General features: G+C 44.3%; 1 protein-coding gene across 2 annotated transcripts in view; it reads left to right on the plus strand.

Annotated features, from left to right (window-relative positions):
- The first annotated feature begins 12,460 nt into the window (after nt 1-12,460).
- The window catches only part of INDH (INDH1(iron-sulfur protein required for NADH dehydrogenase)), a 63,736-nt gene continuing 48,793 nt past the window's right edge, over nt 12,461-27,403 (plus strand). Inside the window, exons 1-4 of one of the 2 annotated variants that reach the window (XM_087387222.1) lie at nt 12,461-13,055; nt 13,171-13,339; nt 25,377-25,478; nt 25,648-25,745. In XM_087387222.1, the coding sequence (XP_087243348.1) occupies nt 13,047-13,055; nt 13,171-13,339; nt 25,377-25,478; nt 25,648-25,745 (378 nt within the window). In that variant the 5' untranslated portion in view covers nt 12,461-13,046. Of the gene's footprint in view, nt 13,056-13,170; nt 13,340-25,376; nt 25,500-25,647; nt 25,746-27,403 lie in introns of both variants that reach the window. The other variant, XM_087387221.1, reaches the window with a different exon arrangement.

Here is a 27,403-nt window from a genome sequence, read left to right on the forward strand (position 1 = left end):
GGAGAAGGGAGAGGAGAGGGAGAGGGGGAGGGGCTGAGAGAGATGGAAGGAGAGCACTGAGGAGGAGAGGTGAGGATGGGAGAGGGAGAGTAGTGAGAGAGGGAGCGGCTAAGGAAGACAAGAGCCGAGATTGTGAGGAGAGAGGGAGCGTTTGAGGAGGAGAGAGGTTGAGGAGGGAGGGAGCAACTGAGGACAAGAGATGTCCGAGCATATGATCAGAGAGCCAGAGAGGCGGGAGGGAGAGGTTGAGGAGGGAGGAAGCCGTTGAGCAGGGGAGAGGCTTGAGTGAGGAGTAGGGCCAGAGAGGTAAAGAGGAGGTGAAAAGGGAGCCGCAATGGCTTAGGTTAATAGTTAATTTTGTGAGTATTGCGTATTAGCTTAGCTTAATGTGAGGAGCGAAAGTAGATAGGTAATTAATTAATAGGAGAAGTGAGGAGAAGCAAATTGATGCTCTTGCTGTTGCGCTGCTCTCTTATTGCATTCAAAGGTGTATTCTGTGAGACAACATTTTCACGATATAAAACCAAGTTGTTAGTAGCTTGCTTAGCAAATCTTCATGTGAGCACAGAAAGCGCCTGTGCATGGGAGGAGACTCCAAACCTCGAACAAAAATCAAGGATAGACAACCCTAGAATTAAAAAATTTGTCAGACGTCTTCGCAACTCTGCCATGAAGTATACAGTCTTTCCCATCCAGTATAGCTTATTTCGCATCTCTCATCTAGAGAGATGATGGATTCACAGATCTGACAGTGCCTGCTGCTGTAGCCCAATTGAGTAGCCTCTTCTCGTCCAGTATCTTGAAGTAATAAACAGAGGCAGCCATAACAAAACTGCAACAACAACAACCATAGTTGTTGATCTTATAAAGTAAAATCAAGGAAAAGCTAGGGTCATGAGCACACCGTACATCTTTGTTTACAACTATGAGCCTGGAAAGCTTGGCTTAGAACTATCAGAACCTCCAAAAATGGAGATGCATACACACCTTGTACATCGAATTGGGCAACGCGATGGATTTTCAAAGCAATGAGAGAGCAAACGATCAGAAATCATCTGGCAACGGGAATGGAAAATGGGTCTACAATGCGGAACAGATCTGCATGGGCAAGGGGAAGCATGCACGACGGGTGACGTTGCAGGAATTCAAATGGTGGCGCATGCAACAAAGCTGGGTGATGAGAAGGATGGCCAATGGTTTGCGAGCATGTGTGAGAGACAACAAGGCATGACGAACTATGGCGTAGCAGCGAGCCATTGAACGAAATAAAATAAATGTAAAATAAAAATAAGAAATTTATTTTTCACTTCTTGAGCGTGGCCTTCACTATGACTTGCTCCTATGGCAGGCCAAAAAGAACGACAATGTTCGCCCCATGCGTCGTTCACACCACAACGTTATACACATAAACTGCATATCTTTTTCAAGGAAATATGATTGGTCTGGTGGCTTACATTAGTCTTCCACATGCGACATGCTGGTTCAGTGCCCAATCACAGCACCTCACACTATTTTTTCCCCAGCCCCCCACTCCATGGGCGACCTTCTCCAGGTAGACAAGTTTTTGTTTCATTCACGTAGCCCCCCCCTTCCCATTTGACCACGTAGGACATGTGCCCTTTCACTCCACCTTTTGCCCATGTTTGGGCGCCTAGTGTGAACCATGCCTTAGGTGATCGCCATGTTAGTGCGGCATCCAATGCAGCACGACGATTGTCCCTAGTTCTCGGAAGCAATGGACTTAGAGGTTGTCCCCATACGCACCAGAGGGATGATGTGCCACAATGGTTGTTAGTAGATGTTGCAAAATCTAGGGCATTGTCCCCATACTCTTTGCAGTGTATAGGCTATAAATGGTGAGGCATTTCAACCCCCCCCCCCTTCAAAATCTGCAAATTAGCAATGCATGGTTGAGGAGATCACAGCTCTGACACCCAACCACCACATGGAGGTCACCTAACTGCCACGTCATGAAGCAGCTTCGATAGGAGTTGTGGGGGTCGCATTGATTTGTATGCAAAATGAGGAACACATAGGTTGTTTCATAAACTACCAAAACGAAAATCTAAAGATACTCCTAGAATGGACATCGTCAAAGCTGCTTGCATAATGCAATAGAAGCCTGAAGCTTAGTGCTGACAAAACATGATAGTGTTTAGCATTCTATTCTGTTATGCTAGCCCTAAATGAGGGCAAGTTGATCCACACACTCATTATGAAGATGTGCCATATAAAGGCATGGCCAATTTTAAGGTTCATGTCAACAATAAATTTCACATATATTATACAAGGTAGCCTACTTTAATAGCAAACGTTTACTGCTCTTGGTCTTGAGGATTCAAGTAGAAGACATACTTCAATCATGACTAGTTTGTTTGTTTTTTCATTCATTGTGGGGACATACTTCAATCATGCTAGTTTGTTTGTTTCTTTTTGGTAGAGAAATTAGATTCTGTTAAAAAAGAAAAGAAAAGTTATAGCTTACGAGCTCTCAATCTCAAGAGTAGCCTTAAGCAAGTTAAAAGCACGACACTCTGAATAAGGTTCCAAAGGAAGATGTGTGAGATTTACAAGCTAATCATGATTGCGAGCAATCATGACTAGTTTGTTAATTTTGACAGTATGCTTTTGGTTACATCAATGTGTCAATCTAGATTATGTGGAAATGGTTTTATAGACATGCCACAACAAAACATTGTCTATAACAGTGCTGTTATGACTGCATGTTTTCAGAATGTGCATGAAAAATAGACCCTATAATCTTCAACCTTGTTTTTTGACTTTGGATACTTTTTGAAGCCAGGTGTTCCATGTATTAGCCACCATGACCCCAAGCCATGTCCTGTTCAATCAAGGTTCATTCTTTAGAAGTGATCATCCATATGATTAGGCTATCTATCTTTATCCCATATTAGAAAAGTCTATCAATTTTGAATCAACACAAAATTCTTGGACCTCTTGCCTTGTTTAGATACAAATCTAGATTTATGTAACAACTATTGCCTAGTCAAATACAAGCAGAAGGCTATGAGCTAGACACTATCATCTCCATCTAGATTTTCATATGTGCACAATCATTGCAACCATATAAAAGGGCTGAGAGATCCATGTTACTCTTGGGTGGCAATGCATGGTATATAGATCAGGTTATGGGATTGACCTTCTGAATATATATAGCAAGTGCAAAGGCATAGATGACTTGCAAGTAGCGCTTGTAGAATATAGCACATAAGGAAAAGATTTGAGTGATATCAAGTCCAATGCTTGCTAGAATGCTTGACACTCACTTATAAAAAACTACTACATTTCTCAATAATAGCCTTAGGAAGCAATTTGATAAATCTTGGAGCATTGCAACAAAGTAGGAAATAGGGTCCATTTGAATTGAATGGTAATTTAAAAATAAATCAAGCAATACTCAAAGGGCAGTACTCAACCAACAATTCTTACGCATTGAAGAGATCCCGGAAGAAGATACTTTCAAGAGAATTGAAAGGACCCTTGAGAAAACATGAAAACATGAAGAGGAGGACGAAAAAGAAGAAGCCAAGCATCAAAGAAGCTAGCTTGAGGAAAGGACAATTGCAAGATGAAACAAAGGTAGAATCCATATGGGAAACTAGTTCAATTTATTGCACTAGCCAACTATGAAGAAGAGAATGTGAGTGAAGGACAAAAAGGAAAGAAACGGCCCTTGAGATTAGATAGAAAAAGTGGATATCCCTAAGAAGAGGGATTACTTGGTCATAGAATTAGATTGATTCTTTTGATTGTGATATTGTATTTCAAGGGTGATACGTTACAACTAATGATGGGTTTTAAGGAACCTCAGGATTCTAATTGAGAGTCTTCAAGGGTAAGTACATGAGTTAGATGGAAGTTGCTGGTTGCTTTTGGCTTCTTTGCTCATTTAAAGAGTAGCAAGATAGGATGGTTTAGACTTACACCAAAAGTCAAATTTGGAGGTCTTTTGAGAAATAGAGATAAAAGAGAAGATAAATCCAAACATAATTTTAATTAATTTAGTGGGTGGCAAATTGGCTTAGGGGCATTAAGCCACTAATTAGTAATATTGTAAGGGTGGCAGGGTATAAGGGTGCTGCAACGTTTACTCTTCTCACAAGATGTTTCTTCATGCCACTGTTCCTTCACGCTCTGCTTTGCACATCACTTTGTGCATCCATCTCTGGGCGCATGGGCATAGCGTCATTTATGCTCATCCTCTTGGGCCTAGTTGTCTAAGTCCTACCTCTGATCTGTAGCCTCAAAGTTTGTTGATCCAGCTAGTGCGTCTCTCTGTGGCGGTATTGGGCTTTCTTTAAGTGAAAGTGTGGATGTGAGACACATTATACTGGCTGAGGGCTATCAACCCTTAGAGCTCTAGCTAATTAGCTCTATTTCTCGTGTGGTATCTAACTTGGCCAACCATTTCTTTGATGTTGGGCCCTTCAAATGACCTTTGGGAGCTAAACAGTGACTGCCCTTCTAGATCTTCTCCTCGAGCTCAAATTCCATGCCTACTACTAAGGCTCTTCCCAAAGCATAGCGTGTTTAATTTCTCATTTGGGAAACTATTCCGACGTCATCTTGTAGTAGCCTTTATTGGAACCTCAAGCAGTGCTCAACAACCTTGTATCTTAGGATGGCATTGAGATGTTATTCATTCAGAGTCTGCATCTATGCTCCTCATTCATCCTTCTATCATTCGCTCTAGGCCCGTCATGCTTTATTCCCTTCATCTTCCATCGGTTTAAGGAGTCAGCTGCTGCTGTTGACAGCTACCAAATCGTCAGACAAAAGGTTTTGCTCAGGTTCTTTTCCACATAAGCTCTTGCTCTTTATGCCTCTTGGTTGGTGCTCTGTTTTCCCTAGGGTTTTCTACATCTTTGCATGAACGTGGGTCGTGATCTTATCTCCCATGGTCTGAGGTGGTGATCAGCTTGTGGTGGAAGCCTCATCCAACTTATCTATCAGACTACTCATAAGGAGCTCTTTCTCTTAGGACGTGGTTGTGATGATGAAGCATTGAAGGTTGTTGGAAAGGGCAAGGTGTTGATAAAATTGTAGAATGGAAATGATAGGTTGCTAAAGGAGGTAAGGCATGTTCCTGATTTAATAATAAACTTAATTTTAGTAGGACAATTGCACGATGAAGGCTGCACAACCACATTTGTAGGAAATTTGTGGAAGGTCACTAATGGGTCAATGGTAATAGCAAAAAGACCCAAGGTAGGTATGTTATATTTATGCTATAGGAGTAGATACAGCTCTGTGACATCATAAGCTTGGACACATGAGTGAGAAGGGGTTGCAGACTCACTCAAAAAGGCTATTGCTAGGTTTGAAGTAGATTGCCACTCAACAAAAGAGAGTTAGATTTGTCAGAGTTGGGAAACAAAAGAAGAGATAAAAGTTAGAGCTTGTGCATATAGACATATGGGGTCTTTCTCATGTATCATCTCTAGTTGGTTTTGAATACGATGTTACTTTTATTGATGATGCAACTATAAAAACTTGGGTTAATTGCAGTCAAAGAAAATATGTCTTTGAAACTTTCAAGAAATGGAAAGCATTGGCTGAGAATAAGGCAAGAAAGAAGTTGAAGGGTCTCAACTTAGACAATGGAGGCAAATACTATAACAAAGAGTTTGATAGTTACTATTCATACAATGGAATTCATAGAGAAAATCAGGTGTCAAAGAGGATGAATAGAACAATTATCGGGCGTGCAAGGAGCATGAGACTACATGCAGGGTTGTCCTTACATCTTTGGGCTGAAGCAGTGAATATAGTTGCTTACTTGATAAATAGATCGCCTTCAAGTTCCTTAGATGATGGCAATCTAGAAGCGGCATGGATAGGTAAAAAGGTTAACTATTCTTTTCTGAAGGTTTTTGGTTGCAAAGCATTTGTCCATGTTGATAAGGAATTGAGAACGAAGCTTGAGACAAAATCCAAGAAGCTCATCTTTATTGGATATGTAGGTAGTGAGTTTGGTTATTGTCTGTGGGATTATGAAAGTAACAAAATCATTAGAAGCACAGATATTGTTTCAATGAGACTATAATGTATAAATGTTATTGAGGCAAATCTTAGTAAAAAACATATGCGAGAGAATGGTGTGCAACATGGCATTGCTGCTATTAAGCTAGAGATCGGAAAGCTAGCCACCAGTGGTAGTGTTATTCTATTTTTCACAGGTCATGTGCCTACAATGGAAGAATTACGAAGGTTCCTGGTGTATTTGTGTGAGATCCCTGTTGAAGGATATGCAGTCTAGTTTATGGGGAATGGTTTTTCTTTTACGGTGCATATCAGAAGAAATCCATAATGATGTTATTGGAATGTCCAGCATGTTTGCTGGAGTTGCTGTGTTGACGATCCCATGGTCTGTATTGATGAGTTTTTGTTCAATGACTATCCAGTATCGATGGTGGAGTTCCCAGGTATGCGGGCCTGGATGGGAAGCTTAGTGGATATGTTTGTGAATTCCCTTGGTAGGGTCTTGGCGGTTATGGTGTATGTGAAGGAATTTGGACCAAAGTGGGCCTGGATTCTATAGAAGGAGGAAAATATCACCAACTTTGTGGATGTGCAGCTGGCGGATGATGTGGTGGTCACATAGAAGGTCATTTTTGGGCCATTTTTGGTACCTCTATAAGCAAACGGGGACATTTGCGAGATTTTGTCGTACGAGGGAGGAGAATACAAGTTTGGCTTGTGGGGACAAGATCGATTAAAATTTTTATGAGAACTATATGGGGGATGAGGATTTGGAGCCAGCATCAACAAGGAAGGGGGGTGATGCCGTGGTTCACAAGCTTGGATAAGGGTGGGTTTGTTGAGTAGTTTGGTGGTAAAATATGGTGTCATGCAAGGTAATCGGAGGTCTCAAGATGGTCATTCTGATGCAGAGATGGTACATGGAGAATCCAAGTTGTGTAAGTCAGTGGATTCTAGTATTGGAGTGGCTCGATATGAATCATGGAAAGTGATGGGATGCAAAGGAAAAGGGGTGGCTCCTAGTGAGATTAAGGAGATGGAGTTATGGCCGGTGTCTCCATTGGTTGTCAAGGAGAGCAAAGAGAGGCTTAGCGAGAGTGGGACTATTGTCTGCCATGGTGTAAAAGAATTGTTACCAGATGCAAGTTGTAACAAAAGATTGCTGGAAGAGAATGCTCCAAATGCAAAGGTCTTGGAAGAATTGTCTATGTGAAGTCCTTGTCAAATAATCCTTCTAAGAGAATCAAGAATATGGTGAGGAGCATGGGAGGAGGAAAGTAGAGCATCTTTAATTTCTTGCAGGATGCCTATAAAGTTATATCACAATAGGATCAAGGAGTTGAAGAAGCATGTGATTTCGCTGGTGTCATGGAATGTGTGGGGGTGTTGTCGTAAGTTAAAGTAGGCTATTAGGCGATGGAATTTTGAGATCATGATGCTACAAGAGATTAAATGCTGAGATCGTGATGCTACAAGAGATCAAATGCAGTGAACATGAGGGAGTTTGGCTGGCCTATAAGCAGATATAAACACATCGGGATATGAAGTACTGGTGGTAAATTCTTTGGTGAGAGGTAGAAGAGATGTTGCTATGTTGTTAGGGGATAGATCAAAGGGGACAGGAGTTATTTTGTGATGTTGATGGTCAGTTTTTGGTTATGTCTATGAGTGTGGGGGATTTTATGTTTAATGTGGCTTGTATTTATGCTGCCAATGATGTTCGGGTGAGAGAGGGGTGTTGGAAGGAGTTAAATGAGTTGATTACATGTAATAAATGGATTATGGGCACTGACTATAATATGATTGAGAGTAGTGAGGATTGATTCCTTTATGAGAGAGGAATTTCTACGATGGCTAGGTTGGAGGCCTGGGAGACCTTGTGTCTTGAGAAGCGGCTCCTTGATTGTTTTCACATTGATCTAGATAGGTCAGGAGGCTTTACATGGAATAACTAACACAAGGGGGTGGATTTCCATGCTAGTCGTATTGATAAGTTATATGTGTTTGAGGAGGGATGGTAGTTAATTTCTCCCATGGGTGGCAAGATTTTAGTTTGCTCGCGAGTGTCTGATCATGCTTCGATTGGATGGAGTTTCTTTGTGCCTATGATATACCATTCAAGTTTGATAAGAGGGTTCTTAAGAGGGTAGAATTCTATGAGGAGGTGAAGAGAGATTGGGTGAGGATTGTTGATGGGTTGTCGGATCCATGTGAGAGATGGGATAAGGCTATCCGAGAGGTGGTGAAGGTCTCTAAGCATTGGGATCAAAGTGTGAGAGAGGAGCAGATTAGCTTTAATGAGCTACTGTGATTGACTTCAGGTTGAAGTTGAATAATGCTTTGATTTTGGATCTATAGGATCCCTTTTTATCTACACTATGGGTTGAAGTAGAGGATGCAATAAGGAACAAGGAAATGGATAAAGTGGAGATTGCAAGGGGGAAGAGCAGAACAATCTGGTTATCCTCAGGGGATTGCCATACAAAAATTCTTGTTTCAAGCGGTCAGGAAGAAGCATTTGGTCAAGAAAATTGAGAAGGTAATGGACGTGGAAGGTAAGTTGGTTTTAGAGTTCTAGCATATAGCTAAAGAGTTTCGAAAGGAGTTGTCTTGTATCGTTGCCTCGGAAGCCATACAAGATAGTGGGTGGGTTAATCAACTTCATGAGACATTGGGGGAATAGGCTTGCCTATGCAGAGGGCTAGTTGGAAATACCTTTTTCCCCAAACAAGAGTTGTGGGAATATCTTGACTGCTGTCTTGAAGCATATAAATCTCCAAGACTTGATGGTCTTATGATTGAGTTTTTGGTTGCTTTATGGAGTGTAATAAAGAGTGATTATTTGGAGATGGCTAATTGGGCAATGCAAAGAGGAGCATTATCTGAGGATGTAAATGTAGGTTTAATGAGGTTGTTTTCGAAAAGACAAAACAAGTTAAAGGTTAGGGACTAGAGGCCGATTACAATATTGAATATGTCATATAAGATAATGGCTAAAGAACTGGCTCTAAGAATTAGACATATTTGTGCTAAGGTTGTAGATAGAGAACAAAAGGGGTTTGTTAAGGCTAGGGACCTCTTTGAGAACATTTTGAATGTTTCAAGGACCTTGAACTTTGCTGTGTTGCTTTGGGTTAGAGATGTGTGTTTTTGGGTTTTGATTGGCTTACGATAGGGTCAGATGGGATTTTGGCTGTGTTAGATAAGTTGGGGTTTGGTCCTAGTTTCTGCAGGATGAAAGAATGCAGCTGATGTTCTCTATTGGAATGGAGGAGTGGTGGGAAGATTAAAAGTGGTGGTTGTGGGAGATATTAAAGGAGTCGTGCTGCCTTTTGGGAATCAGATGCGTCCGCATCTATTTGCAAACGATATGGTGGCATTATCCCTGGAATTCAAGGAGAGTGTGAAGAACTTAATTAAAGTGTTGCAAAGTCTTGTCTGAGTTTAGGTTCAATCTGTAGTTGGAAGAAGAACTTTAGGCTCAGGTCAACCTAGGGCCTTGACTTGAGTGGAAGTTAGAGTTACCTATGAAGCGGGTGGAAAGGGGGGTGATAATTAGGTACTTGGGTGCTCCTTTGGGAGGTAGGATTTATCTTGAGATAGAGATTTGATTGGTTTAAGATAAAAATTGGCTTGGCATGGTACTATTATGGGCTGGAATGCAAGGGTGCTTATTGTGAAACATGTTTTGTCTACATCAACTATGCATTTAGCCTTGATTTGGAGGTTTAAAAGGATGCATTGGTTAGAATTGGAGATGTTGAAGCTTTTGATTTGGAGGTTTAAAAGGATACATTGGTTAGAAGTGGAGAATATGTTTAAAAGGATGCATTGGTTAGCCTTGATTTGGAGGTTTAAAAGGATGCATTGGTTAGAAGTGAAGAAGATATTGAGGGCCTTTATTGGATGGAGGACAATACCGGTGGCATTAATGGGATTTTAGTAGGCATGTTGGAGACCATTCTTGTGGGTAAGAGAGTAGTATGGCTTGTCAAATAGAGAAGTGGCTCTCGTTAATATCATCTTGGATAATATCCCAGAGGGTTGGCCTACAAATGATGTGATGTCTTCAGAGTGGAGGGTTAACCAATGGAATGTTGGTAATGTTGCTTTGAGGAAGATCACTGCTAGAACGGTTTATAGATCTCTTTAGGACGAGGTGGATATGTGGGATAAAACAAGAAGTGGGGGCTGAGGAGAGATCCAAAGTGGTGGAAGACAAACAAGAAGTGGGGGCTGAGGAGAGGGCCATTGGTTGGGAGGGCTTCCTTTTTATGTGGAAAGTCTTACATAGGTGGCTACCTCTAAGGGGTAGAATGTTGTGTGGGAGGTGTGTTGAAGATATTATGCTTTGTTTTGTAGGCATGTGCTGTTACCAAAAGGATTTGGTGCTTGGTGGTTGTTGGGATAATAAAAGTGGGTTTGATGAGCAGGTTCTCATTGAATACCAATTGGAAGATAGTAGTGTTGGGAACGTGAGTGGAATGCTTGCGACTTTGGTTGCCTGCTGATAGTTTGTGCATGTCGCAGTCTTTCTACCCATGTGGAATGTTTGGAATGACCTTTCATTTAAATTAGGGGTGGGGGTGGGATATAGGGAAGATGCAAATCTATGCTATTGGATATGAGTAGGGTGTTTGAAAGAACTAAGCCAATCTTTAGGTTAGTTTCTGGTTATACCTATATAGTGGAGGTCATGGGTAGTTTGCCCTATTTTTTCAACCAATTTTTTGTAATCTTTTTTCTTTTGTACATAATAAAAGCCACCTAGTCTTGAAAAAAAAAAGTAAGAGTCTTTGTCAAGAAAAAAAAAAACATTGGTATCTGAAGATGATGACTCTTCTTGAAAACAGATTCCCTACCTTTCATTTATGAGGACATAAATATTTGTTAAGCTAACTATGGTTAGCTTGTATTTAACTATATGTAATGAAACTCATAGGGGATAAGGGTATTGGGAAAGGGGTTAAACCATAAGGGGATAAGGGTATTGGGAAAGGGGTTAAACCATAATGGACCAAGGATTGGTTTAGTGGGCATTGTATGAAGGTTAGGACGAAATTTAGAGTTAGGCTAATTATATTGAGAGGGCTTGGGACTATCGTTGGGCCTTATAGATAGATCTAGGCTTTAATGGTGATGGATGCCCAAACAACGAGCATGGGTTTGCTTATTTAGCCCCATACCCTCTAGCTATAATTGTACTAACCCTATATTAAGCCCTAACCTTCATACAACACTTGCTAAACCCATGTTGGTCCAATAGGGCTTACTTTACCAATACCCTTATGCCCTATGAATTTCCTTGCCTAAATTAGGTATAAACTAACCATAGTTAGCTTGGGACATGACATATTTCCTCAATGAGAAGCATAAAATGAATGGTAGTTGAAGATTATGAGTCATCATCCTCTAATCTATCTTCCCATGGTATTCATAATGAATGTGATTCTTGAGTTGCCAAGTTTTTTTAACTGGAACCGTTTTTTCAATCACTTAACATCATAAATGGGCAAGGAATTGCTTTAAAAGACTATGAATACTTTCCTAAGTTTCATCATCCTTTAATCTACCTTTTCATCATATTCATATTCATAATGAATATAATTTGTGAGGTGCCGAGTTTGTTTATTTAGAACCATTTATAGTTCATATGGAATTTACGTAGTCAAACCTTCCATTATGTTTCTCCAAGCTTCTTCTTGAGATGACTAGACTAAATAAACTCTAATTCTTTCTAGTATGCCCAATCTATAAGTTGGATAACTAATGTTCCAAAATAATTTTATATGGTACGCAACATCTTGATGACACCTTATAATGTTTAACCAATGCACATAGTCTTTAATTCCTTCAGTATCTTTACATATACCCGCATAGTCTTGGTATATTTACATACACCCACATGCCTTCTTGTAGATTCTATGGTGATTTACCTCAGTCTCAAGAGCATCATGCTTGATCTTGAGCACTCTTGATAGTTTCTTCAGGATGCTAAAGCATATCTTGCAAGAAATCAACAACTACCTTTACCTTGTTATTTTGCATGCTAACAACAATATGGGATCTTGGTTGATACCCAAACATAAGCATAAAGGGATTGAACCCTGCTGATGAATGATTATTACTATTATAATGAACTTTAAGAGTGGAAGATACATTTCCCACTCGAACTATTTCTTGGAAACCTTTGCATTTCTTCCACAAAGTGTATAAGATACCTTTCCCATCAAACTGATACCTTTCTCACTCAGACTTTTTAAAAGAAACATAAGCCCTCAAGATATGTTCCATATGTTCCAGATTCAATAATAATTGAAGAACTCATTCTAAGAGTTGTCTCCAACTTTTGGAATCAGGATTGTGCAGTTAACTTAGTTTCTCATCACACAGACAATATTCATAGGCAATCCATAGAGTTTGAAAAGCTCTTCCGCGAAGTTGCACTTGCTATTTGCATCTCATCTTTCTCTCTCCCTCTCTCTCTCTCTCTCTCTCTCTTCTTCTTCTTCTCCTTCTTCTCTCTCTCTCTCTCTCAAGGCCACATGAATGAAATTCATCTTGTTTTCCTAGTGCGAACAACAGCATAAGCTTGGAAATCCCACATTTAGAGAAAGCTAGTCTACAAGCATAATGTTCTTTGTTTTCCTAGTGCAAACAATAGCCGTCAGCAAGTTAATATTTTTTATCAATAGAGCGTTTCTTGTTTTTCTTTTTATATAAGCTAGGCGCTAGATGCAGCAAACAACAGCTTTCAATCGTTTAAGATACGAAAGTGCGGTAAGCTAAGAAACCAGAATGAATTGACAAACGGAGCAGAGTTTGTCTGCCTCCAGCCTAGAAAGGAGGGCATCACACTCCGCCCACTTTCCCACCCGCCTCACACTGCTTAAACTCACCACTCTCACCCGGCCTAGTATTCCCCTACCCGCTTCCCACATGGATATTTCACAACATGCATTTGTACATTTGAGCTCTTTAATTTTTGAGTTGCTACGTGACAAGTCATAGTGCAAGTATCCCCAAAGCTTGGATTGGCATCCATGAAGAAGGTACGCCTCTTTCTTCTGCTGCCACTGTAGATTCCTTGTTGTCCGCATTTTTAACTGGATGGGAAGCTTGCGTTTTGATTGAACCCTGATTTCTATTTTCGAACTCGTTTGGCAGGTTTTTACTTTGTTGGGGTCTTTTAAAAGTGCTTCTACAGTCCTCACTAGTTTGCACCATGAAAATGTACGCAAAATCCAAAGCAGGTCATTGTCAAGCAGCCAGGGTTTTGCGAATGTAGTAGCTGTTGTTTCTGGCAAAGGTGGAGTAGGAAAGTCCACCACCACAGGTTTTTACTCTGTTTGTGGCTTCTTATTTTTTTTGGGGAAAAAAGGACTTTTATTAAGTATGAACAAGACCTGTGATTGCAATCTCAAGGCGGAAACACATCATGCAAGCATGAAGAAAAACCTCCTAGAAGAAGCCAATAAAAAGCTCCGCAGAGCCAACAAGAAATAGACCAAGATTGAGGCTGAAAGTGCCATCTCAACCCTACTGTGGACTCCGATAAAAAAGGGAGTCTCTCATTCCCTAAGGAATATGGGAGATTTTTGCAATAATGATTGGGCAGCAGGTGATACTCGAAGATCGACTTTTGGATATTGTTTCTTACTCTCATCATGAGCTATGTCATGGCTGAGTAAGAAACAACCTACTATCGCCCTTTCATCTACAGACAGAGTACAGGGCTGCTTGTACAGTGGCATGCGAAGCATTGTGGTTCAGGTCGATCTTTGAGGACATGAATGTGGCCCAAGAAGATGCGACAGTGGTTATGTGCGACAACCAGAGTTGCATAGCAATCGCCAGCAACTCTGTGTTTCACGCACGGATGAAGCACATCAAGGTCCACTACCACTTTGTTAGTGAACTCATCGACGAAGATGTCATAGAGTTGATGTACTGTCCGACCAACGACAACATCTCGGATGTCTTCATGAAGGCGCTTCCCAAGGAGCAAATGAAACACCTCATTCGACGCATGGGGATCGGCCCACAGTTGTGTCATTGAGAAGGGGTGTTAGAAATGTCATTGCCCCACCTGTGAGCCCCCAATGCAAGGGGACAAGGGGGCAAGAGACTATAGGGGGATAAGGGCTGAGAGTACCTGGCTGTTTGGAAGCAGATCTCTTCCAGTAGATATGTGGCAGCACCCTACGTGGAAGATTGTGCCAGCACCATGAGCCCATGCGGGGGCATATGCAGCAGCACTTGGACCAGCCAGCAACAGCCCAAAGGCCCAGCATATGGGGCTTATATAGGCCAAGAGGCTGGCCCAGAAACCGACCAAGGGGTCGGCCATTTTGGCCCCTTCAGGGATCGATCAATGGCGTCCTATAAATAGCCTTCCACTCCCCCCTCGTTTCTCATCACCTGCACTGACAGGCCTTGCACTAGCAAGCACGCAAGGAGAGGAGAACATTCGGCTTTTGTTGATCACACATACCTATTCTTCACTATCGCCACCCCACGCTTAGCCACACCACACACACCACATAGGAAGCACGACACCTACCACGACATACACTTTGATCACAGCCTCTCACCGGCCTACTTTGGACGCCTAAACAGACTCCTAACCTACATCGATCACATACCACTCATAGAGGACCGTGCTGCCCTGATTAGTCGCACACTCTACGAGGCTGCCCTCCAAATCTTTCCCCACACCACACGGTCCACTAGACCACCACCTCTTGGTTCTATACCCTGCAACAATTGGTACGATGCGGAGTGCAAGGCTTATCGCTGACAGCTTCGACTTGAAACCAAATGTCACCACCCGAACACACCAGACACGGTACGCAAGTACCGACGTCTCGTACGTCGGAAGAAGCAGGCATTTCTTCGTCGAAATGAGGAGCTGATGCACATCTTGTGCAGTAGCAACTCTAAGGATTTTTGGCGGAGATTCCTTGGGCGTAGGTCTCCATCACCCCTCGCCGACACGAGAGTCTGGCACACGTATGCACACCATCTTTATGATGTCCCACACCAGCCCACTCCAGATCTCACACACATGTCGCCCCACCACTTGCTCGTTGTTCACCAGAGGGGGAGTCAAGGACGCGACATTGAAACTGCACAATGGCCGAGCTAAGGATCACGAGGGGCTATGCACTGAGTTTATCGCATATGGGATCGACACGTTAGCCCCGATCCTAGCAAAGCTATTCAATGACGCTGTTTGCCTTGGCTTCCCCCACACCTGGACACTCAACACCATCACTCCCATCCACAAGGCAGGGGATCCCATGGACCCGAGTAACTACATGACTATCATGATTGGACATGTGATGTCCAAGATCTATGCAGCTGTATTGGATGCGTCGGTCAGCCTGTTCGCAGAGATAAGAGGGCTCAGAGCAGAGGGTCAGGCCGTTTCAGGCGAGACCATGGGACTATGGATCACATACTCACACTCAGGAGTGTCATTGAGGAGGCCAGATCACGGAAGGAGAGGGTATATTGCTGCTTTGTGAATTTCCGCAAAGCCTTTGACGCAGTACCTCGAGCTCGTCTCATCACATGCCTACAGACATTGGGATTTGATTAGGAGATCATCTGGGCAGCCATGGCACTGTATGAGAGATCTTAGGCCGAGTTCGAACAGGCGCAGGTTGGACAGATGGGATCTTGAGTACCATAGGAGTCAAACAAGGTTGTCCCTTATCACCGACCCTGCTTGGCCTCTACATTGATGAGCTTGAGACTTTCATGGGGGCATTCGGAGGGACCGGTTGCTCACTTGTCGGGATCATCATCAGGATTCTTCTTTATGCAGATGACGTGGCACTCTTGTCGTCCACACCTGAGGGGCTCCAGCGACACCTGGATGCACTGCAGGCTTTTTGTTTATCCCATGATTTGGAGGTCAACCTTGGCAAGACCAAGGTCATGATCTTTAACACCTCTTCGAGCAAACATGCAACGGAAGCAGTTTACTTTTACTTTCGGTGGGTCACCAGTTGAGATCGTATCCTCATACACTTACTTGGGGGTCATCTTCTCTGGCCCGATCTTCACGATGAGACAAGCGATGCAGGCCAGACTGAGCAGGGGATACGCCTCACTAGCTCTGCTAGAGAGACAATGCTTCCACTACCACTTCCAGGACCCTCGGACCAAGGCTCTTCTCTTCGACTTCTTGGTGCGACCAGCCGGTATGTATGGCAGCCCTTGTTGGGGGCCTGACATGTCAGAGATAGAGTGGATACGGGTGGAGCGCCTGCAGATCCTCATGCTCTCACGGATGATCCGGGGGAAACCGTCTGTACCACATCACATCATTCATGCCAAGTTTGGTGCTTCTCCACTCCAGCTAGATGTAGCCTTTCAGACCATTATATTGTGAGATCGGAGATTGAGAGAGAGAGCAAAAGAGTGAGCTTGGAAGCTGAAAGCCTGATAGCTGAGTTGCAATAGAAGAGTGTAAAGAGTACAACTCAAAGAGTGAGAGATAAGGTTTTGTCCTAGTGACAAAACCTTAGTAGTCACTAACCATAGTTAGTGAACTAACTGCGGTCAAGGGGAAAAACCTCTTAAAGAGGGAAAGGTGCCCCTAACTAGCTTGTTAAATTACATTGGTCACTGCTGAATTATATCTATAATTCTAACACCCCCCTGCAGTGCCAATGTCATGTACAAGGCTGATCAATCACCAACAGGATGAGGTAGCCACTGTAGATTGTTTGTTGCTCAACCAGGAAATGCAAGATTTACCCAAAAAGAAACAATTGCCACTAGTGGACTGCCTAGTGTCATAATCACCAGCCCAATCTGAATCACTGTAGGCACGCATCTGCAAGTCACCCCCCCTGGGAAATAGCAAGCCAAAAGACTTCGTGCCCTGCAAATAACAGAAGATGCGCTTAACTGCCTGCCAATGCATAGTTTTTGGGCTGTGCATGTACCTGCTCACCTGAGATACTGCAAACTGAATATCAGGTCTAGTGTTGCAGAGATATATGAGGCATCCAACAGCCTGACTGTAAAGTGTGGCATCAACTAATTCTCCTGCATCATGCATTGTGAGTTTCAGCCCCGGCTCCATGGGGGTGGCTATGGGCTTACAATCATGCATGTTAAATCTGTCCAAGAGTTTCTGTACATACTTGGACTGAGACATAACAGTGCCACGTGTCTCATGAGAGAACTGGATCCCCAAATAAAAGTGAAGCAGCCCCAAATCTAACATGTCAAAGTTGGTCTACAAATCAGCTTTGAAATCTGCAATTTTATCTTCATTGGACCCTGTGAGCAGTAAGTCATTGACATAAAGAAGGATGACTAAAATTTCCCCCCCATCCATCTTGATGTAGAGGGTGCTCTCAGTAGGACTATTGTGCAGCCCCTTTCTGGTCAAAAGGGCATGAATCTTGGCATACCATGCACGAGGGGCCTATTTCAGCCCATATAAAGCTTTGTTTAGCTTGCATACTTGAAGTGCATTTGCTGTAATTTCAAAGCTTGGAGGTTGTTTGACATACACCTCTTCCAGCAAGTCCCCATTTAAGAAGGGTGTTTTTATGTCCAACTGATGAACATTCCACTCAAAATGTGCAGCCATTGCAATAACTGATTGGATGGTGGTCATCCGGGATGTAGGAGCGAATGTCTCCTCATAATCTATGCCCTTTTTCTGAGCATAGCCTTTAGCAACCAGCCTTGCCTTGTATCTGTCAATGGAGCCATCTGGCTTCCGTTTGACCTTGAAAACCCATCGTGTGCCAATGGCATGTTTACCTGGTGGCAAGTCTACAACATCCCAAGTCTGATTTTTTTCAATGGACTGCAACTCATCGTGCATGGCACGCATCCAATGCACATTGTCCTTTGTCTCTTCGAATGTGGCAGGCTCTTCCTCATCAAGAAGAGTACCTGCATATGCTGATTCCACTGAATTAGCACCTTCCATGTGCCTTGCTGCACTGCGAGTCCTGCCAGGTAACGGAGCATCAATTTTACTCTCCCTGAGACTCTGTAACAGCCAGTTTGGGACTGTTTTTGCTGCATGTATGTCTGCAATTTCTTGCTGCACCACCTGTTCCACTGCCTATGGAGGTGGCAAGACATCCTGTGGTGGAACTAAAGCATCTGGAGGTGGCTGTAAATTCTGATTTGCATCAGAAATATCAGCAGGGGAACCCAAGGCAATGGGTAGCAACCCCTCAAAGGCATCCTCTGAAGAAGAAGGCATTTGAAATTCAGCCTGAGTAGAGCTGAATTTTCAGCAAATATTACATCTCTACTGACTATGATCTTGCGTGTAGCAGGATTGTAGAGACGGTACCCCTTGCTTTCTGTACTGTACCCAACAAATATGCACTTAATGGCTTTATCTAACAACTTGTGCCTAAATTCAACTGGCACATGAGCATAAGCAAGGCATCCAAAGACTCGGAAGTGATTCACTGAAGGCTTTCTCCCATTCCAGACCTCATAGGGAGTTTTTGTTTTTAAAGCCTTAGTGGGAGCCCGATTCAAAATGTAATTGGCACACATCAGACCCTCAAGCTAGAATTTGTGAGGCATGTGTTTGCTTTTCAGCATACATCTGTCCATCTCCATGAGAGTTCTATTTTTCCTCTCAGCTTTGCCATTTTGTTGAGGGGTCAGCCTGACTGTGAGCTGATGCACAATACCTTTGCCTTTCAGAAAAGCATCAAATTCTGCAGACAAGTATTCCCCACCTCTATCTGTGCGCAATGTCTGTATCTTGAGTCCGGTTTCATTTTCAACCATGGCTGAAAAGTGTTTAAACACCATGAACACTTTTGATTTGCGCTTCAGCCCAAAAACCCAAGTGAAATTGGAGTAATCATCAATAAATGTAACGAAGTAGAGATGACCACCCAATGATGAAGTCCTCATGGGACCACAGACATCACTGTGTACAAGCTGTAATTTGCGGAAAGCTTTGACTGAACCATCCTTCTTGAAGGGGAATCTATGCATCTTGCCTAAAATGCACCCTTCACAGGCATGTGGAGGAGGTATTTCAAGAGGTGGCAATGCATCAACCATGGAATGCTTCTGAAGTGTCATCAAGCTGTTGTAATGCATGTGGCCATATTGGGCATGCCATAATTCTGCATTCTGCATGGCAGCTGTAGGGGTAGAAACTGCAAGAGCATGGCTTGCTCTTTTCTCAAAAAGATCAAGCTGAAAAAGCCCACGCAGCAGAGTACCAGATAATCTTAAGGCATAATCATCTTCCCTGTCTTGGACAGCACATTTGTCATCCTCAAAGATGACCTGAAATCCAGCTCTGTTAAGAGTGGACACTGAAAGAAGATTTTTGGTTATATCAGGCACATATAAAACATCTGAAAGTCTGAAAATTGAGCCATCAATGGCAGTAAGCTCAACATCTCCTGTGCCACGTACTGAATATGATGAGTTATTGGCACAAGTGACTTTCTTACCAACGGGAGGTGGATGCAAGGAAGTAAAAAGACCCTTCCTAGAAGTGATGTGCTTGGATGCACCGCTGTCAAAATACCAAGTGTTCAGTGTTTCATTGACACTGAAAGCAGATGCATCCGTAGAAGAGTCATAACTGCAAGTCAAAAATGCATATGTATTATCATTACAAGTGGCTGTACTATCCCGAGCATCTGGAGCAGCCAGCCTAGAATCTGAAATGCAAGATAAAAAGGCATAATCCTGTCCAACAAAGTTGGCTGCAGCATCCTCACTGTCAGATGCATGAGGAGCTGAATCTGAAACAGCCATACCACAGCTGTTTTTCTTCTCTTTTGCAAGCCTTTTCCTGCATTCTGCAATGTGATGACCTGGCTTTTTGCAGTAGTGACAAAAACCCTTTTTCTTGGGCGGGCTTGCATCATTTTTAGCCTTTTGTGAAGGCTGTCCTGACCCATTGGAAGGCTGATTTACTGATGTCTTTGCCTGTCCCTTTGTTTTTGATTTAAACTTTGAGAGCATAGCTTGTTCACCTGCACGTGAAGCTAAGTTTTTCTTGGTCTGCTCTTCCTGAAGCAGAAGTCCTATCAACTCATGAAAAGTGAGAGGATTTGCACCCCCCCTCAATGATAAGTTCAGCGAGGTATGAAAGCTGAGATAAGACTCAGGAAGAGAATTCAGAGTGGTTGTAATCATCTCTGAATCAGGAATAATTTCATCTATGTTTAACAATTGCTCTCTGAGATCCTGTAGCTTTGTGAGGTGCACTGACATGGAGTCACCCTCTTCCATATGTGTATTACTTAACTCTCTTTTCAAGAAAGATACCCTTGCATCATTCCGGGCTGCATACATGCTTTCTAAGATATCCCACGCTGCCTTTGAGGTCTTACACGACCGGATATGCGGAATGATAAATCTTTTTACTGAAAGAGAGATGCATGACAAAGCTAAGGCATCCCGTGAATCCTATCTCTTCTGCTCTGGAGTAGTGACTGTAGCTGCACCAACAACTTGTCCTGCAGCTGCACCCTATGCACGACCTCTTCCACCTCCTTGCTGGGGAGGGTTAGCAGGTGCAATATCTGCTGGTCGGATCTCACCCCCATTCACATAATTCCATAAATTGCGAGAAATCATAATATTGCGTACCATGAAACTCCAGAGGGAGTAGTTGGTACCATCCAACTTGTCTTCCTGTGAAAGACCACCGAACTGGAAGTCATTCTGATTTTGATGGGCCAAGCACTGGCTGTAAATGCAACTCAGATTTCTGCACTTGCACTGTCAGAAATCTGTCCAAGCATCAAAAACTCTCTAGAACCTGCCAAAAGTGCTGCAAAACACTTCAAGAAAGGCAGTATGAACTGAAATCTCCAGAAATTGCTCTCCCAACACAAAAACCCCAAAATAGGCCTGAAATTGTAACTGGAAAGGGGCAAATTGATCAAAAGCCCCAAATGTTGCAAGAATTGCGCTTTGTCTGCAAAAGCCCCAAATTTCACTGCGAAATTGCAGTGTAATAACAAAATCCCCAAATTTCTTCAAGAAATTGTACTGCAAAACTGAAAGCCCCAAATTTCGAGCTTGAAATTGCAATCAGAAAGGGGCAAATTCACTAAAAGCCCCAAATTTGCAATTTCTGAACAAAAGCCCCAAATTTTAGACCAAATTTGCAGATCTATCTGCAATGTTTGCTTTGCAAGTAACTGTGAACGTGAAAATACCCCAAATTTGTGAAGTAGATCCCGCAATTTGATTGCAATGTCTGCAACAAACAAAATGCCCCAAATGTACTCCCAAAAAACTGAGCCAAACAATGGCTGTCTGCAAAATGTGCATGCCAAATATCACCTGCGAGTTTCTCCTGTACGGAATCAGAGATTGTACGGAGGACTACCTGCTGTACGGAAGCAGGACCAATACGGAAGTACTGTACGGAAGTCAAGCCTGTACGGTAGCAGGAATGAAGACCTACTGTACGGAATGTACGCGCAGGTACAACTGATACGTACGGGCGATGACGCAGGTTGTACGACCAACGAAGACTGTACGGCGATGATTATGTAGAAGGTACAGTAGGTCGCAGCAGGTATGGTACGGTACGTACGGTCTGGTACAGCGAAGGTACATAACTTGTACGATGACGAACTGCGTGTGGCAAGGCGTCGCAGGTACAGTACGGACGTGAGGCAACAGGGTACGGACTTGAGTAGCAGGGCCGTACGAATTTGTACGAAATGTACGACAGCAACAGGTACGCATGATCAGCGCAGGTACGGACGTCCACGATCAGTACAGACGGCGCAAGTATTGCTTCAAGTTGTATGGTTGTTGATGCAAGAGCGGGAGCTATAGCAGGAGCAAGAGCTCATGGGCTGGGTGCGAGAGTTGAACTTGGCTCTGATACCAAATGTGAGATTGGAGATTGAGAGAGAGAGCAAAAGAGTGAGCTTGGAAGTTGAAAGCCTGATAGCTGAGTTGCAATAGAAGAGTGTAAAGAGTAGAACTCAAAGAGTGAGAGATAAGGTTTTGTCCTAGTGAAAAAACCTTAGTAGTCACTAACCATAGTTAGTGAACTAACTGCGGTTAGGGGGAAAAACCTCTTAAAGAGGGAAAAGTGCCCCTAACTAGCTTATTAAATTACATTGGTCATTGCTGAATTATATCTATAATTCTAACATATATATCTACACCGGGTTAGATCATATGGGGACTGCACATCAGGGAGACAGAGGTTGCCATGGTTGGCTCTCGATTCCTCCATGAGGTTGGCAGCAGAGGGAGACGAGCGATGCTAGTATGCACGGACTTCACAGATGGTTTGTGAGACTAGGGTTCCACATCGATAGGATACCTCCTTTTCAGTACAGTTTAGATGCCCCTCTGGTACTCCCACCCACCATCCCGATCAGGCCACACACCAACCAGGTCATTCGTGAGGATCTCTTGCAGCTACACACCTTTAGGACCTGGTTGGAGCCGAGGGAGCTTCCAGTGAAGCTGAGTTTCTACAGAGATTACTGTCTTCGTATTTCGGAGAAGGGATTCATCACACCACCGGGGTACACCGAGCTTCATATGCCTCACTCACTACGGATCTCCATTGGACAATTTAGGGTATCATCACACTACCTCCGCATAGAGAGCGATAGAGCAGAGGGGATTCCTAGGGAGCATCGCTTATGTATATTGTGCGACTGTCGAGAGGTCGAGTCGGAGGAGCATTTTATTTTCAGGTGCCCAGTGTACTACGAGATCCGAGGTCGCTACCACTGTCTCTTCAGAGACAGCTCCAGGCTCCTTTCCAGATTCCTCGCCTACCCAGATCAGAGATGCCTCGCGGCCTTCATTCACGAGGGGGTCCGACACAGAGAGTACTTACTCAGGCGATGGGGCTTGGCCACATCATCAGACACCTCTCAGAGCAGGATCACAGAGTTCTTCCCATCGAGTGACATTGATCGTCTAGTCTCTAGCTGCAGACGTGACAGAGACTCCGACCCGACAACCGCAGCACGACACACGAGACATCGAGGGAACACAGATCACTCTAGGGGATCTCCCGTCATTGTTTAGACCCGGGATATGTCCCACGGGAGTCACGGTTGCTCTGGTCTTGCGTCGAGCCTCGTCCAGGAGACTGAGACGTACAACACCCCTTGACGGGCACCACTGTCCCGTCACCGGCTATGCACCAGCTAGGGCGACATGACATACGGAGGATTCCGCTCCGCTCCTAGTCCTTTTCTTTTCATTGTTACATCCAGATGTATTTGATTTGATTATGTATGATCAGACTTAGGATTCAGCATGGGTGATGATGCTCGTTTCAGTAGCTCCATCCTTACTGTGATTTGTATGAGGTTTTTTTTCAGTCTCATAGACCCATTGGTCTTCCGAAGACTCTAAAAAAATTTCTTTCTTTCTTTCTTTCTCAGTAACTCCGTTCTGCTGAGATGTGCGAGTTGTCTCTTAATCTCGTGCTTCTTGCAAAATTCATTGAACTCGGTAGAAGTGAACTCTCCCCCTCTGTCTGTGCAGAAGGCTTTGATTACCTCCCTGCTCTCCTTCCCTACGTGGGCCTTCTAGTATTTGAATTTATCATAAGCCTGAGACTTCTCGGCCAGGCAGAATACCCACGTCATGCGACTGAAATGATCCACAAATAAAAGAGAATACCGCGACTCTGCGAATGAATTTGTTGACATTGGGCCGCAGATGTCGGAATGAACAAACTCAAGCGGCTTCTTGGCCCATGATGAGGCCTCCTATGGGAGCTTGTCTCTGTGTTGCTTGCCCTCCAAGCAAGCCCTGCAAACACGATCATTGCCTGCAATCGGTGGAAGTCCATCCACCATCTTTGACTTTTGCATCTCGGCGAGAGTGCCATAATTGACGTGGCCGAACCGCTCATGCCACAATTTGGATCTGCCATGGTCCCTGTGCACCAACAGAGCGTTGAGCCGATATAGCCCATGCTCCTCGACGAGCTGTGTGTTCCAAGCTCTCGAGTAGTCCGTTGTTTCCGTGGTTTTCCCCCAGATGCAGCGGGGTTTTCTCCAGAGATCACTTGCAGTTCTCCTATGCCTCTCTCTCCTTTCTCTCTTTCTCAGCGTGTGTGTGTGAGGCGTGCTATCTCTCTCTCTCTCTCTCTCTCTGTGTCTCTCTTCCGTTCATTTTCGCTACACTTCTCACAAGAATGCTGTCTCCGGAATCTTGCCTGCCCTAGTGCCCGCTATCCCTGAGCCTTTGTATGACTGCTTCTCTAAAACTGATCCATAAATCTTGGCCAGAGTGTGGCCAATCATGAGGGTACGGTAGTTCACAGTGTCCATAGGGTCCCCGGCTTTGTGTATCGGTACAATAGTGGTGGTGCTCCAAGCAAGTGGGAAGCGCCAAGCCGTGGCGCACAGCCCGGTTGAACATTTGTGCTAGGACCCGAGCTAGGACCTCCTGTCCATGTGCAAAGTGCATAGTCTGTAGGCCCTCATGGTCTTGTGCTCTCCGATTGTGTAATCGAAGAAGTGCATGGTGGCTAGAGGGACGAGCTGGAGGGGGAACGTGCGGGGGATAGGGGAGGGGGGGTAGGCGGAGAGAGAGCAGACGGAGAGGGGTCTGAGAGGCGGAGCAGATGGAGAGGAGGCTGGAAGGCAGAGCACGCAGGGAGGGAGTAGACGGAGAGGGGGTTGGGAGGCAGAGCAGACGGCGAGGGGGCTGGTGTTGGAAAGGTCCACCTCCGCATTTGTAAACCCCCAAATGAGGAGAGCATGGGGGAGGCAGAGCAGACGGCGAGGGGGCTGGTGTCGGAAAGGTCCACCTCCCCATCTGTAAACCCCCAAATGAGGAGAGCATGGGGGAGGCAGACCTAGGGCATATGCCCACGAGAAGAGAAGAGAAGGAACATGGGTACCTTGCTGTTAGGCAAGATTTGCAGGAGCTTAAGGTGGAGTAGAGGGCAGCAACAAGGACCCAAGAAAAAGGCGATGAGCTGGCAGTAACATCAGCCTGGTATAAGTATCTGTACGGAAGCTGGAGCGTGGCCTGCAGGGCTGGATCAGACCCGGGACAGAGGCAAATACATGGCGGGATGAGCATGCTGGTTAGGCGCATGGATGGAGCAGGTTTGGGCCTGTTCCACGGCCCTAAGGCAGGGCATCCAACAGGCACGGCCCCCTCGATGTCTGGTGTGTCGTGCTGCGGTCGTCGGGTCGGGGTCTCTGTCACGTCTACGGCTAGAGACTAGACGATCAACGTTACTCGATGGGAAGAACTCTGTGATCTTGCTTTGAGAGGTGTCTGATGATGTGGCCAAGCCCCGTCGCCTGAGAGAGAGAGAGAGAGAGAGAGAGAGAGAGAGAGAGAGAGAGAGTTATCATGTGTTATCTTTTATTCTGCAGTGAATCTGGCAGTAGCATTGGCTCTGAAATGTGGGATGCGTGTTGGGCTCCTTGATGCTGATGTTTATGGACCTTCTATTCCCACAATGATGAAGCTCGATGGTCGACCCAAACTAGACATGCGTATATCTTTAAAACTTCTGTTTGCAATTACAATAGTAGGGAAAGTTTCTATCTTATCAAGTTCTGTATGCTTGTCCAGAAGGCTTCTGTTTTTTGGTTGCAAGATAGTGAATTATTTCATTCATTTTCTTTTTGATGCCCTTAATAGACTCAAGGATGATTCCATTGGAGAATTATGGGGTGCGATGTATGTCGATGGGTTTCTTAATGGACAAGGATACACCTGTTGTTTGGAGAGGTCCAATGGTAGGTTCCTCCATTAGAGAAATACTGAGTTTCATATGTTAATGTGTAATTGAAGGAAATTTGTTCATGGCTGACAAATTGAAGTTGAGCATTTAAATACAAGAAATTGCTGGCAAATTCACATCTCTGGGGGTAAGGAAGGTAGTAGTGTTCCATTTGTGTAATGGATATTGAGTGGTTTGGTCTGCTTTGGGCCATGTTTCCTTGGTTCTCCCAAAGGATACTTCACTCTCAGGCTAACTTTGCTTTTGTCCTCTAAATAATAAGTCCTGAATTTTCTATATTATATAATAGACTTAGAGGCTGACCTGGAATCGTTAAAGACTTTACAGTTTGGACTATAAAGGGCTTCTTGAACAATTTCTCTCCATGAAGCTGCAATATCTATATATATTTGTAGACCTTATCTTACATGCAGAAACCAGCATATCTAGCCAGAAAATGTGTGGGTGACTCCAGCATCAAGAAAGCCAGAAGCGCCTATAAGCTCAGTAGGCCTTTCAACCAAGAAGGCTCACAAAACAAAGTCCAAATCAAGCATAAGCCAAGCAACAGCCTGTGCAGAGTGTGACAAAAGCCTACAGTTTAAGAGTGCAGTTGGATGTGAGAGGGCGTGTGAGACCTCAGGAGGAGGCCTCTTCCTGCCCTCCCCCTTCCCAAGAAACTCTCTCTTGTGTTTCTGGAGTCGAAGGTCATTTTTGAAGCTCATACAAGCTCCAAGGTGCAGATCAGTGACCCGCAAGCAGCCATAGTGGCTGCAAATTAAGGTTATGAAAGCAAGCACAGACTTGCTTAAGAGCTCAGCCGAGCAAGCACATCCAGCAGTGATAATGTAAGTGCTATAGTGAGCAAACGGTAGGGCATCTTGTAGCCAGAATATCTAGCTAGAAATGTGTGGGTGACTCCAACATCAAGAAAGCCAGCAGCTCCAATGAGAGATTAGTAGAGCCAACCAAGAAGGCTTATAAAGCAAAGTCCACAGTGATCCTAACCCAAGCATCTGTCTGTTCAGAATGTGTGAAAAGCCTAGAGTTCAAGAGAGCTTTTGAAAACGAGGAGCTCAGTGGCCAGCAAGGGCTGGCAAGGCTGTGTGGGCAAGCTGAACAGCACAAGCACTACACGATAGCCATTTGAAAGCCAGCGCTGCATAAAATCCAACCAAAAGGGACAGTAGAGGTGACTGGCAGGGCCGGCGCACCATGGAGGCAGTGTGGAGGCCTGTTTGGAGCAGCATATGGTCGGCCACTTGGGGCTGCTGCAGGTCACCCTATTTGTGGCAGGGGCTCAGCCTTGATATAGTGCCCTGAGGAACCCCACTTGTAGGGCTGTAGGGTTGCCCCCCTAGGGCTGTGGGTCGGCCCTACCCCTTGCTGGCCGACTAGGAGGCTGGGGGGCTATATATAGGCCCCCCCCACATGTGTTTTCAGCACTTCATTCCGGTGTCTGGCAGAGGAGCAGAGCCAGCCCAATGTAGCATCTGAGGAGCAGGGTAGTGGAGCAGTTCACCCACTCCCTTGTGCTCCTGTTCTCGTGTGTTGAGCTGTTTGTCTGAGTTCTCGAGCAGCCTGTTGGTCCGAGGTTTCCCCCCAGTTGTAGCGGTTTTCTCCAGAGATCACTTGCAATTCTCTTGTGCCTTTCTCTCCTTCTCAGTGTGGTGT

This window comes from Dipteris shenzhenensis, chromosome 16, assembly GCF_047967505.1.
Source record: "Dipteris shenzhenensis isolate YYH24624 ecotype China chromosome 16, Dip_SZ_1.0, whole genome shotgun sequence".
Taxonomy (NCBI): Eukaryota; Viridiplantae; Streptophyta; class Polypodiopsida; order Gleicheniales; family Dipteridaceae; genus Dipteris; species Dipteris shenzhenensis.